This window comes from Labeo rohita, chromosome 3, assembly GCF_022985175.1.
Source record: "Labeo rohita strain BAU-BD-2019 chromosome 3, IGBB_LRoh.1.0, whole genome shotgun sequence".
Taxonomy (NCBI): domain Eukaryota; kingdom Metazoa; phylum Chordata; class Actinopteri; order Cypriniformes; family Cyprinidae; genus Labeo; species Labeo rohita.
The window spans coordinates 21281719-21296153 of NC_066871.1; the positions used below are offsets into that span (position 1 = coordinate 21281719).

At 37.5% G+C, this 14435-nt stretch overlaps 1 protein-coding gene across 1 annotated transcript in view; it reads right to left on the bottom strand.

Annotated features, from left to right (window-relative positions):
- Positions 1-14435, bottom strand: part of cacng2a (calcium channel, voltage-dependent, gamma subunit 2a) — an 82474-nt gene that overhangs the window by 4765 nt on the left and 63274 nt on the right. Inside the window, exon 3 of the mRNA XM_051106269.1 lies at positions 1945-2085. Within this exon, the coding sequence (XP_050962226.1) occupies positions 1945-2085 (141 nt within the window). The remainder of the gene's footprint in view (positions 1-1944; positions 2086-14435) is intronic.

The window sequence follows — 14435 nt, forward strand, 5'->3', positions numbered from 1 at the left end:
TTTCACAATATCCTTAACCCCTTAGCCATAAACTAAACGCTGAGTGCCTTAATTTGTCAGAGTGAGCAAGTAAATGAGGAGATGAGAGTGAAGAAGTGAGCTTATAACCGAGACTGGAGTGGGTGACCTCACAGGAACATGATCTGTGGCTCACTGCTGACTTCAGTCACACTCTGGTGAAGTTGTCTGTGACAGAGTGAAACCACCATGATGGATCACTGGGAAAGTGTGTCAGGGACACCATATTTTTAGAGTTTAATCCCAAACGGCCTCTCTAAGCCTAGCAACAGAATCAGGACCAAAGAGAGACAGAGAAAAAGAAATCGACTCGCTAACTGGCTACTGTATAGCACTGAGGCAGCTTGTTCGAAAAAGTCGAGCACAAGACTTTGTGTCTAAGTGATACTGTGCTGATCTGGGCATTAAGGCCAAAGCTGTTGGTTTCAGAAAATGTTTGTTATACCGAATTGCACTGCTAAACAGTATTGAGGGCCCACGTGAGAGAGTTTTAGGCCAGTTGACTAAACTAAACCATGCCTAAAGGATTAGTTCACTCCAGAATTAACATTTCCTGATAATGTACTCACCTCCATGTCATCTAAGATGTTCATGTCTTTCTTTCTTCAGTCAAAAAGAAATTTTTAAGTAAAACATTCCAGGATTTTTCTCCATATAGTGACTTCAATGAGGATCAATGGGTTGAAGGTCCAAATTGCAGTTTCAATGTAGCTTCAAAGGGCTCTACATGCATTTGTGGTTAAAACGCATAAAAAATTATTTAAAATTGTTTCGCTAGATAGGAGCCTTATTCCTCAGCTGGAATCATGTAGAGCTCTTTGAAGCTGCACTGAAACTTCACTATATGAAAAAAAAACAAAAACCTTTCATTTCTTTTCGACTGAAGAAAGAAAGACATGAATATCTTGGATCACTTAGGGGGTGAGTAAGTTTTCAGGAAATTTTAATTCAGGAGTGAACTAATTCTTTAAACATCAGGTTTTCTTTTACCTTCAGTTGCAAATTCTGATTGTCAACTTGTCACCTTGGTAAAATTGACTGGCTATATGATGCTGGAAATAGTTTGTGCTAGCATGAGTAAGATGAGGTTGAAAATGACAAACAAATTAGTAATGTTTTTCCATGTATGCCATTATTTTTTGACAATGTTTATGAACTTTCTGTGTAAACATCGCTGCAGAAGTACCGACCCAGTTTTGCAAAGTGAACATGCAAAGATGATCAAACACCCTTAACAAAAAAGGTAAAACAGCGATTATAGGGCGATTTTTGAAGTTGAGGGAGAACATGAGATGGAAGTTTTTCGACTTACCCTAACTGTCATGAACCAGAAAAAAACAGAGGTCGGGAAGAGCAAGACAAGACAAACTTTTGACATTAAAAAGTATATAAATTGTATTATTTTTATGAAAATAACTGATGGTTTCGCTAGATAAGACCCTTCTTCCTCAGCTGAGATTGTTTACAACCGCATTTGGGATCATTTAAACTGCATTTTGCAAGTTCAAACTCCGGGCACCATATGAGTCCATTATATGAAGAAAAATCCTAAAATGTTTTCCTCAAAAAAAATAAAATAATAAATTTCTTTATGACTGAAGAAAGAAAGGTTTGAACGTGGTGAGTACATTATCTGTAAATTGTTGTTCTGGAAGTGAACTTCTCCTTTAATGCATTAAGCTGAAAACTGAAAACCTGTGTTGTGAGAAATAATACTACATTTAAGATGTGCAGCTGTTGTAGGAGTTGTATTATGTGAGCATGATGCGTAATGTTTTTCCAAACGGTGTGTGTGATGCTTGTCAGTGACCTGCAGGGGCTCAACAAAGTTTTAAAATGGTCTTAAGTAGAAGAAGAATTCTTAAGTAGAATCCAGTAAGAATCCTTACAGGTGTACTGTTTACTTGATTCATTCCATAGACTCACCTGCAGACACAAAGAGGATTCCTGCACTGAGGATGATATTGTGACGGGACTTGTAGAACTCGCTGGCAGCTATACACAGGCCGCCCATGAAGAGCAGGATGACGCTGAGGATGGGGAAGATACTAGACGCTCGTACGGCTCCTACAGATGGAGAGAGAGAAAAAAAGGTGGGTTAAGATGTTTTGAATTCCAGACTGTTACTTGTTGAATCTGTGTAAAAGGCAGTGAGAGAGCGAACGAGATGGATGAAGAAAGCTGTCATTTTGGGTGATTTTAGCAGCTGTTCTCCTCTGAGCACACTGAGTACAGCCAATCAACACTTTGCCAGTAGAGTAAACAGCTCCCACACCCTTTAAAATTGTGGAAGAGCAATCCCGGGTCAAGAGTCTCACCAAACACTTGTGCCTAACACAAACACTCTCGTACTCCATGACTGAACGGGACCAGAGACATTTACAGATGCTGCTATTCACACGCTTTAACAAAATATGTTTGTAGTGAGACTTCAACAGGAGTTGGCTTCATTCGAGCCATGAAATGACAAGTGAACGTGTTAATGAATGTTTTTAGGACAGACTGCCAAGCCTTCAACTCACCAATTAGTTCTTCAACTCAAAGTTTGTGCAGCTTAAAGGGACAGTTCATGCAAAAATGACAATTCTGTCATCTTTTTCTCATGCTTATGTCTTTCTAGACCCATTTTCCTTCTTCCATGGAACACAAAGGAGATGCAGAATGTTAATGCTGATCTTTTCCATACAATGACAGCACACAGTAACTAGAAGGTGTTAAGCTACAAATTGACATTTTATATTTACATTAGGCAGATGCTTTTATTCAAAAGCAACTTCCACTGCATTAAAGGTATGCATTTTCATACTTTCTCAGGGAATTAAACCCATGATACTGGGGCTACAGGAAACCTATAATGACCCCAAAAAATGCTCCATAAAAGTACCAAATAAGTACCAATCATCTCAGTTTTCCTCTATTTTTTTTTATTTATTTATTTATTTATTTATTATGCCAAGTCTTCTGAAGCTATACGGTAGCTTTGTATGAGTTCAAAATTACAGACACATTTCATTTAAATCTTTCCTCTGTCATAAATATTTTCCTTCTGTATACAACTGAAACATATTAAAGCAAAAGCCAGTATTGTTTAGTGCTGTTTAGGATCAAACATGGTGCATACTAAGTTGAAATACTAAGTTGACATGCTAAGTTTCATTTGCTAGAAATATTCTTCACAATGTCTCCTTTAGTGATCAAAATCAGATCATTTGGGAATGACATAGATGAGAAATTATTATTTTTTGGTGGAACTATCCCATTAAGACTCATAGACTTTACAATCCTCTTAAAGGCATAATATGTATGATTTTTAAATTAAAATATCCAAAAACCAGTAGAACAGGGTTATATATTTTGTTGACTTGTGTGCTTACATTATCCCAAATTATTCCAAGAATGTTTAAATCCAGAAAAATAAGAATTCAACGAGTGCAACAGACCGTGCCATTTTGTCGCCTGTCAATAACGTCATACATCCTCAATTTCTGGTTTTATTTTGTAGAAAACATGGAAACACCAAAGTTGATTTAATATGTTATGCATTTAATTAGACAGGAGATGAACGCACAGAGTAGCATTATAACCCAACTTTCAACACACTCAAATGCATCTAGTATGATAAAACATTGCTGCTTTACTCCACATATGCATGGCCGGTAGGAGCAGAAGCAGAATTTGCATCCGATGACCCCTTTAATAAATCCTTAACACATTAGCTCATCCATGAACATGATTTTTGCCCAAGTGCTGACGGATTGCATTGGCTCTGGGGATGAAGACGACAACTCCCATGATTCCACACTCAATTATGGCATCATCAAAGTATGTCTTTGTTTCTTTGTTTGTATTGAATATATAATTTATGGGTTTATAGGAAGAATGATGCTGTATTATTATCGCTACCATATTATTTTTGCTAGTTTGAAATGATCAGAGGAGCATTTACAGTAGTTACTCAAACTTTGGCTTTCTGCCTCTTGGCTCAAAGCAGAAAATGATTTTCCAACCATCCATTTCAATCCTAAAGTGTACATGATGTCATTTTATCATCAGCATAGTATGCTTATACTGTACGTGTACAGACAAATGTTTCTGTCAACAGAAAGAACAACAGCAAACTACTGCAAACAGCAACAACAGACACCTGCGTTGATGCAAAGGGTTAATAGATTTAGGCTGAAGACTTGGATGCAAAATTCACTTTCACATGTTGTTTGAAAATAAATGTGTGTTGGCAGTGTGTGTATACATCCATCCTATAATGCTAAAAATCCATGCAGTGGTTTTTTTTTTTAATCCCTAAAAATAATATCCCCTTTTTCCAAAACATTCTCAGCTTCTTGTCTGTGTGATGTCACACAGACCCAGGCCGCTCCCACGATAGTTGATTGACATGAGCGTCTTACCTCAGACCCGCCCTGATGAGCTGTAACAGTCTGACCACCATTGTTTTGATGCTGTAACAGGGACGTGGACAAGAATGTCTTCTAAGTGATTGAGGTGTTTTGTCTATAGAAAGAACAACAACAAACTACTGGAAACGGCAACAACAATAGACGCCTGCATTGACGCAATGAATTAATAGAGTCAGACATAAGACTCAAGTTTAAATGAAAACAAAAACACTTTTATCATTCATAATTTCTGGAGCGAAATAGTGCAGACGCTGGACAAATATGAATTTCAATTCATTTTTAAAATTTTTAATTTTCACGTGTTGAGTGCTTGGGTTCCTGCATTGCATTGTATTAAAGTATACTTTGTAAGGCTATGTGTCTGGCTGTACACATACTATGTGCATGTCAAAACTGAAGTATAATTTAAACTTTACTCTGCTTACATCATATAGTCTGTCCTTTTTCTCCTTTCTCAGTTCTTACTGCGTACTCATCTCTTACCTCTCCTCCTTTATCTGTCTCTCTCTCTTTTTTAAAATACTTGACATGCAAAGTTATGCTTTCATCAGGTTAGTTAAATTTTCACCACTCCATCTAGTCCGCAAGCTCAGCAGTTTTTTCCTCTCTCTTTTTCTCTACTGCGCTGTAAATGCTGATGTGTGAACAGCATGACAGTACTATGAACTCTTCCTGGCTAAAGTGGGGACTTAAGTTCCCCCTGAGAAGGTCATCTGCCCTACTATCCTGCCCTCACCTCCACCCTTAAACCACTGTACTTGTGCAATCTGCTGCAGATCACATATAAAGCCAAAGTCAGCCACCACAAATGTATGTATGGTACATTTCAGCTCATAGTGTTTAAGATACATACAAGCTCGTACACTGTTCATTTATGAATATTTTACTTTGGAAATGCATTGGATATGCGCTGCGCTAAATGGCCGTATCTCATTTGCTGCATGTTATATAAGGTGAGATTTTTCTAGTGCACTTGCCGCAGTTCTTCTCTCCCTCTCTGAGAAACCTAAACGAGACTTCACTCGAAGTGATGAACGGCATTTTAATTTTCTCGTGCTTTGTTCCGTCCCCTCCTATCTGTCTCTTTCCCTCTGTTTTTCTCTATATCCACTCAATCTAACCGAGTCCCTAATAATTCTCAATGTCTTCTGCTATCTTTTCCCACCGTGATGTTCCACTAGTAAAACCATACGAGGCCAGAAATTGCCATTTGTACATCTAAATCTGTTTGTGATTTGTTCATTTGCAACCAAGACTAAGGTCCATTTTGAGAATGATTTGTTTGTCAGAAATATTCACTATATATGCAAACTATATAATATTTTAGATGCCTTTAAATATAAAGGCTCTGTATTATTTATTGCAGATTTGACTTGTATGCCAAAATAATGTAATGCTTTTAAATTGGCTTTATTTGGATGCCTAGGGTTAGCAAATATTACTATTTGCAGTTAGCTGTGATTTGATTTGATGAACTCATCAGCATATTATTTTATTAATTAGGTTGCACTGATCAAAGTTTTAATCAGCTGACAGCATTAGCATTTCATGGCCTGTAATTTTTCTCTATTACGCTGCCATTGGCAGAAAGGTTAAATTTGGATGCTGTTTGCAACTAAATAAAGGTGGATTTTTTTTTTTAGATGTCCTTGCGGGTTCTTTTTATCCTGTGTTCCTCTCTTTTTCTCATCCCTCTCTCTGTAGGGTGTAGAGTTGCTGGGAATGGTCTGATTAAATATTAAGGTGTGCTGGGTGCTGACCCCAGTCCTCTTGCCCTGTAACAACCTTCTCCCAAATCACACACTCTCTCTTACACACACACACTCCCCAATCTCACATTAACCCGAGGATATTGACATGACCAGTCACAGCACAGAGAAGACACACCACTCCTTCTCATCCATCAGCCTCATTCACAAAGACACCACAAGGCAGGAGGGAAGGGGGCAGGAAAGGATGTGAGGCAGGATGTGAAAGTGGGAAAGGAAAAGATAATAACCTAAATCTATTGATTGTTGACACAAGCGTTTAAAACGACAGGCTTGAAGGTGACAGAAGTGTCCTTGGAGACCAGAATGCTGTGTTGATTTTCAGCTACTGTCAATGGGAGTCTCAGCTAACATTTTCTTGCTTTAATGTAGCAGGAGAAAGAATATGCTATGTTCTTAGAGTTAAAATTCTATATGGTCAGTGAGAGGCTGAGATGGACAGGTTGTAGATGTTCATACAAATGGTGTGAATCTCACACACAGACTTCATACATTCCTAATCAGCCCTGTGGACACACGTGGGCTCATAGAGACACGTTTTCACTCATAAAAATCTCAAGTTGGCGCACTCGCAGCTCTGTGACCTTGGCTTTGACCTCTCGGATCAGGCGGCAGCGCTGTATCCATGGCTGCAGAGGCTCTGGAGGAGGAAGAGAGTTTAGCAGATTCTCCCCAGGCTCCCTGCACTGATCACAGCCGGAGACCGACCAGCCTGAGGGCTTTTTCACACAGAGACCAAACATTTGTTGGCGAATTTTCACTGCAAACAAGATTTAGAGTAGATACAATGGGTTTCTGTTCTACATCATGCAGTCCATTTTTAGTTTTTAGTCCATTAAAGAAAACTGACTGACCGATGAGATATGAGCTTTTGATCTAGAGCAGCTGCAACTGACTTTTTGCTGGATGACATAAATGCTTGGTAAACCTGGTCTCTTTTCAGCGTATGGTGATATACACATATTTTATTTTATTTTATTTTATTTATTATCCTAACTGCACATATACTTTTATTCAAAGAGCTAATACATTTATCAAAAGTGACAATAAAAACTTTATTTCTATTGCAAATAAACGCTAATAAATGTTGAATTTGAATTTTCTATTCATCAAATCCTGGAAAATGTATTATGGTTTCCATAAATATATTGAGCAACACAACTGTTTGTAACATTGATAATAATAATAAATGTTTCCTGAGCAGCAAATCAGCATATTAGAATGATTTCTGAAGGATCATGTGACATTGAAGCCTGGAGTAATGATGCTGAAAATTCAGCTTTGACATCACAGAAATAAATTGCATTTTAAAATATAGTAGAATATAGTAGAAATTATTTTAAATTGTAATTATTTTTACAATATTACTGTTTTTACCGTTGATCAAAAATGCAGCCTTACTGAGAATAACAGTCTCCATTCAAAAGTTTTAAAAAATCCTAATCTTACTTTTAAATGGTATAAATATGTATGTAAATAATAAATGCCCTTTAAAAAAATATCAGAGTTGTGTCCTGCAAGTGCTCCTGTACTCCTCTTATTAACAGAAAATAACAACTGTTTCTAACTGCATTAAAGCAAGGGAAGTGTAAATCCGCAACAATTAAGATAATAATTTTCCTCAGTAATTTATGAAGGTAATCTTTCATATTTTCCACAGGTATTAGAAAGAAATGCCATTAAGCATGTTAAAATGTTCACTTTGACATCCCATAAGCTGAAAGTTGCATGCACCTGTTGTAAATTGACTAAATGTATTTGCTGGTCAGTGCCACCTAGTGTACAGGAGTGAATTTCATTATAATTTAGCCCTGTGAATATTCATTTAGTCTTGGTGTGCATATACTTGATGTCTATGATCCATTTCATGTTTCACATTTGTTGTGACTTTGGCTTGAATCTGTAATAAGCGATCAAACACACAGGCTTCTCACTTTACAATATGCATGAATATGTACATTTTCTTCATCTTCTATGCTTTGCACTTGAGACTGTGAGGCTATTGTGGACTGAACACTGTAGGGTGGAGGTTTCTTGGGGAGCTGGACTGATAATGATGCCCCAGGGTAAGCGCGTCTCTTTCGGCAATATGCCCGGACTCCCCAGGCATGACACTGGCACGGAGCACAGGGAAATTTTCACACAAGCCCAGTGTAGCGTTTGAGGGTCTGTCAGGGGCAGAAACACTGCCTGCGGGGTTGTTATTAACATGGTGGAATAGGCGAAGAGGAGAGAGGAGTCAGGGGCAAGTCAAGCCTGAAGCAAGGAAAAGAGAGGAGCAAAGCAGCAGTGTTTTTTGTTATGCCGCCTTCTATTGAAGTGCTCTGTGCTGGTGAACTGGGGCTTTTATCAGAGGTTGTTCTCAGTCTCAGAGCTGCACACAGTCAGGGCTATTGCTTAAGTTATATTACCAGTCCGTTCTTTCATTTATGCTTTTCAAAGAGGTCACTGTAAAAATTAATCTACCCTTATAAAAAGTACTGGGCCTGGGCTGTGTGCTATCAGGTAATACCATGATGATTTAATATATATATACCACAGTGCTGAATGATTATCCTGTTTATGGGCCATGGTATTTCAAAGAATAACATGGACACAGCAATGCTATGGTAGATGTCCAAAATAATACCTTGATACCATTTTATTAGCAGTTCTACAATGTTATTCACAGGAGCTTTTTAAATCTTTGCAAGGATTTTATTGTTTATTGGTTTTAGGATTATGGTTATTCTACTAGAACAATCAGGGTTTGGGGAAAAAACACAATTAAACTTGAATCTCTCTCAGTTGACCTGCCCTGCTAAGTTACTGTTGCTACATCTGACAAGGCATGGCATTATGACGCTACACATCATGCTCTCACACAGTAAAAAATACATTGCAGAGAAAAGAGGACATTGACAACACGCCAACAGACAGACAGGTTACCTTTGGTATGAAACAAAGTCTCAGCTTTCTAATTTTGTAATTTTTAAAGAAAATTTAAACAATAAATACCATTTTGTGGCTCTTTAATGTGTGACAGATCGCTGTAGCACGTGAATTGGTCACCTCTTTCTCTTTACTAGTTACAGCATGAATTAAATGTCAATAAACATCAAAAGGTATTTGTTTTAACTAAGGAAAGAAGTCAATACACAGCATTTTTCAAGTTCACTAATGTTTATCTACTCTTCTCTCTGGTTTGTTTGTCGGACAAAATTGCATTATGATTGATGTTGATTGGTCAGATCGTCTGTCAGTCAAACTCCCGACGAAGGGTCCATTCATGTGTTGGAACATGACTAAAATTAGTCACGTCCCACAGGAAGTCACATTGGAATTTGAATTCAAGTGACAGGAAGTGGAACTTACTCTATCTATCCATCCATCAGTCCATTTAACAATCTATCTCTGTCCGTCCATCCATCCATTTATCCGTTGTCTGTCCGTACATCTGTCCCCTGTCCATTCGTCCGTTTACCCATCCTTCCATCCCCATCCATTTATCCATTTATCTCTGTCCGTCAGAGATGGGAAGTAACTATATACAAGTACTTTGTTACTGTACTTAAGTAGATTTTCTGTTATCAGTACTTTACTTCACTATTTTCGTTTTTTGACTACTTTTCACTTTTACTCCTCACCTACTTTACTCACTTTTACACAATTATCTGTACTTTCTACTTCTTAAATTTTCAAACTAGGCTTGTTACTTTATTTTAATCAGCATTTGGTGGATCACCATTCGATAACAAATCTATAGTAAATCATGGATCAGTTAGGCAACACAATATGGCTCATGCACGCTCTGTGTCTTCGCCAAACGGTTTTTATCAGAGTAATCATTGCAAGTGACTTGAAAATGGAGTGGAAGCGCCCAGGTGGATCATAGAGGCAAAACTACTGACCTGTTCAGGACAGGTCAGTTTCATCTGTAAACGGGCTGCTAAGAGTTGCTAGCAGTTTAATGCTAAGTAAACAAAGACAAAACTACAGCTGTGTTACTATAAACGAAACTAAACTAAATTATTATCACCACTCAAAATACTCTATGCTAAAGGACATCATTATTATCAACTGTAAAGTTACAGTAGTAATTTAGCAAACAAATGTTATAAAACATTGTTTTGTAATGCGTTCAGAGGGAGCTAGGGCAGATAACAACACAACCCTTATGAAAATTAAACCCAGAATCCATGGTTACTATAGTTAAACCATAGTAACCACAAATGAACCATGGTTTTGCTACACTAACCATGAGATGTGTAGTAAAACTATGGTTGTAAATTAAAACAGATTGTAATCAATCTGCCAAAAAAAAAAAAAAGTGTGTTTACTATACTTTTACTGTAGTAAACCATGGAATAAACCATGGTTAATTTTGGTAAGAGAAAAATATGACTCATGATAATGTAATAACACGTTCAGTATTAGGATTATTCTGTGAAGATATTGTCATGATGTAATCAGTATTGTACTAATTTTGACATTTGGGCAATTTAGAAAATACAGTTTTGTTAAATCTATAGTATTTAAGCGATATTAAGATAAAAACATCAACATCTGGTCATAATGTGATACTTTACATTGAACTTAAATAAAATTGTTACTGCAAATAGAATATAAAGAGGTGGTTGTTTTGCAGCAAGGTGGAGACAGTTCTGCTCATAACAGTAAATGGCTGATGCGAAAAGTGACAGGTACAAGAAAATTAGTGAAAAAGAAAACACATACAAAGTGAGATGCAGAGAGATATCATGGAAAATGAAGAGACCGAAAAGGAAAATGGAAGTTCAAGAGAGAGCCTTTTCCTTATTTTGTATGGCCCCAGCCTAAGGTTTAAACATTTATTTAAATGTGATAGGGTTGTCCATGTTTTCAGAATTTATGGGATGTGGGTTTATGGGATGGCCTGGATGAGTGTGAAATTTCCCAGCCTGAAATTTTTTCCCAGTCCGGCCCTGTTCCATATGGTGGTTGTTTGGCCTTGATACATTCATTAACTAACAAATTTTAAATGTAAGTTATTTTGTATTAATGGGTCAGTATGACCCTAACACAGGTAGTAGTAATGGGTACTTTTTACTTAAGTACATGTCTAAGCCCATACTTCTTTATTTTAACTTAAGTAAAAAAGTGTAGTCAGTACTTCTACTTTTACCAGAGTATTTTTAAACATGAGTATCTGTACTTCTACTTGAAGGTTGTGTGTACTTTTGCCATCTCTGCTGTCCGTACATCTGCCCATAATGTTTTTCCATCCATCCCCCGTCCATCCGTCCATTTATCCATCTCTCTCTGTCTAATAAACCTTCAAATCAGCTTTAAACACTTAAATCTTTTAAACAAGGCTTTGTCATGCCAGCATTCAAAGTTTGGTTCTAGTAAAAAAAATAGTCATAACATTATTTCAGTTAATTTTAAATTGCGTTCAAATGAGAATTGCTGTTGTGCCCCATATTGGCTGCTCCAATTCAAATGCAGCTCGAATTTAAAAGTCTTTCTCAATTCAATTCTGAATGTCACACAACCCTGTTAACTGTCTAATAAAATGTCCATTGTAAAGTAGCCCTTTTTCAAATAAACAACCCTCATGCTTTCGGCAGCGACGCTGTAGCACACAGTGCGTGGAGAACGTATTGTCACTCCCAGACTCACAGCTAACAATGATCTGGGCCAAATTAGCACTCTCACCTCTCGCCCTGCTAATGGCTAGCATACATCAGAGGGTGTGAACGGAGGTTCTTGTCCCATAGAAGACAAGAGAGGAAGATCTGATCAGAAAGGCGGTTTGGAGATTATCTGTGAGGTCATTTTTGTTATTTAAGCTGAGGTCACAATGCTGCCGGTTCGAGCAGACCCTTGAGGCTGACATACACATAATGATGAGAGGCTTTCAAAACACAGGACATCAGGTTTAGCTTTCTGATAGCATTCCCATTCACCTTAAGTTCTGATACTTAACAGGGGTTAACTGGGCAATGCTAACCAACTAAACCTTGATTCCTCTTGATCCTCGATGCATAAGCTGCATGTATGAAATATGTGACCAACGGCTTGAGCTGCTACACATGGAGCATATGTAATGCTCTCTCACACTGACATGAATACATACACTTTCTTCTTGACAGTGGCTGTCTTTGAACTTTCCTTCTATCCGTTGCTCTCAGTCTTTTCTTCACTCTCTCTCTCTCACGCTCATTGACAGCATTGTGGGAGAAAATTAGCATTCACACTTAATCAGCCTCCCACAGGCTTGAATGTGCTGATGTGCAGGACAGGGTCATGCTAATCAGGTGCTTTAGCTTGCAGGCACATTGATTGAATACTACAAACGCTTATTAATCTAGCCCTGCCCCAGCATCTTGCCCTCTCACCATAAACACACACACACACTGTAACTCTATCATCACCCATCTACCTATTAAGAATGTGCAAAATTACATATTTTTTTATGCATTACAAAACCAACTAGTCTGTGGGTTGTCTGAAAACTAGTCAATGAATCAGTCTTAAGGCAGAACTGTATAATTAGGTTGATTTTGGGTTCATTTGACCCTAAATAGACCTGAACGGTTTTCAAGGGGTGTTCACACAAGATGTGTTCTGGCGTTCAATAACATCTACACAGGTTGCAGAAGAAGGGAACATAAAGCAAGGTTTTGTGACTGGTTTTTAAAAGTTGGACTATTTTTATCATGAAATAGCCTGTGACGTTCATGGCAGGACACTCAAGATTTGTTTGGTTGCACAATTAGAGAGGCTTAGATAGTAGATGGGTCATGTTGGTTGTCTATACTTAGTCTATTTTGATATTATTTTGATATTACACACTATGCACATACTCTATCAGAAAAGCCTTTAAATCTTTCAGTAAGTGTGAAGTATATTTGTCTCCCTGCACCAATCCAACCCAACATTTTCTCTCTGTATGGCTCTAATATTAATACATTTTATCAGTGAAAGTGCAATTTCTCTGAACAAAGCTTAAGCTCTTCTTGTCACAGTTTTTTCTGAGTAAAGTGTGAACAGACACAATCACATTGACAGTACTTGTGCATAAACCAGTCCACACTTCAGTTAATTGTAAGCAAGTGGTGAGTATTGCTCTTAAGAAAACACAGTTATAGTGAAAACACTTTGGAAGTAGGAAGTACCTCAATTATAAGCATGCAAGACAGCCCACTTGATACAGCATGTGAGGGTAAAGCGGTTAAGGCTAGAAGGAATACAGCTCTAGCTACTGGGCATGCGCACATCAATCTAATGTCATTTTTGTCACACTGTACAACAATAAAATTGTTTAGGGTTGGGGTGGGTGTAGATGTTAAAAAAATCAATCCAATAACAATTCATTTCATTGTTAGTTTCCGGTCAGAGCTGTACCCTTTCTAGCCACAACCGGGTAAAGCTCCAGAAGCTGATGTGCCTCTGTAGTCCCTGCATGATGACATCACCCAGATCTACATTACACACTCTGGTCCACAATCTGCTGGTCCCTGCCAGTAATTACAAAAGCTGTCATTAAATGCTATAAAAATGTGCTTCATGGTCGTTTTCAGGAAACTGTATGTATGAGGAATATAATTAATCGTACACTCAGACTTCACGCTGTTTGATAGAATTTTAGTCTGATTTGTAATGTTCTCCGATAAAATGATTTAAAAAATCATTTAAAACAATGGCTGAGAATGACCCTTCATCACACCACATTTTATAATTTTCTTAAAATTTCCTTCAGCTGTTAGACACAAAAAGAGGCATTTTGAGGAACGTTGCTAACAGAACAGTTTTTGGTAGCTACTGACTTAGTATGGGAAAGTACTGTTGAAGTCAATGGCTAACGTCAACTGTCTGGTTACCGACATTCTTCAAAAAACCTTCTTCTCAGCAAATGAGAATTTGAAGTAAGAGGAGGGTGAGTAAATGATGACAGACAATTTCATTTTTGGGTGAACTCTTCAAGTGGAAAGTACGATAATAGTTGAAAATCTTAAGTGTTAACAAAAGGATGAGTGGATGTTACACAAACTATAAAAAACAACATTTAGCTTGTTTTACCAAGAGACACGTAAATGAACAATGGTAATGACAATTTGCAGCAAAATACCAGAGTTTGATTTGATGCATTGCCAATGACATTAACAATAAAAGACATGGGAAGCAGTTTCTCCTTCCTTTTGAAAGCCTATTTATGTTGTTAAATGTAGCTGCAGTATTATTTGCATTTAGCATTATTTTCCCCCTAAAA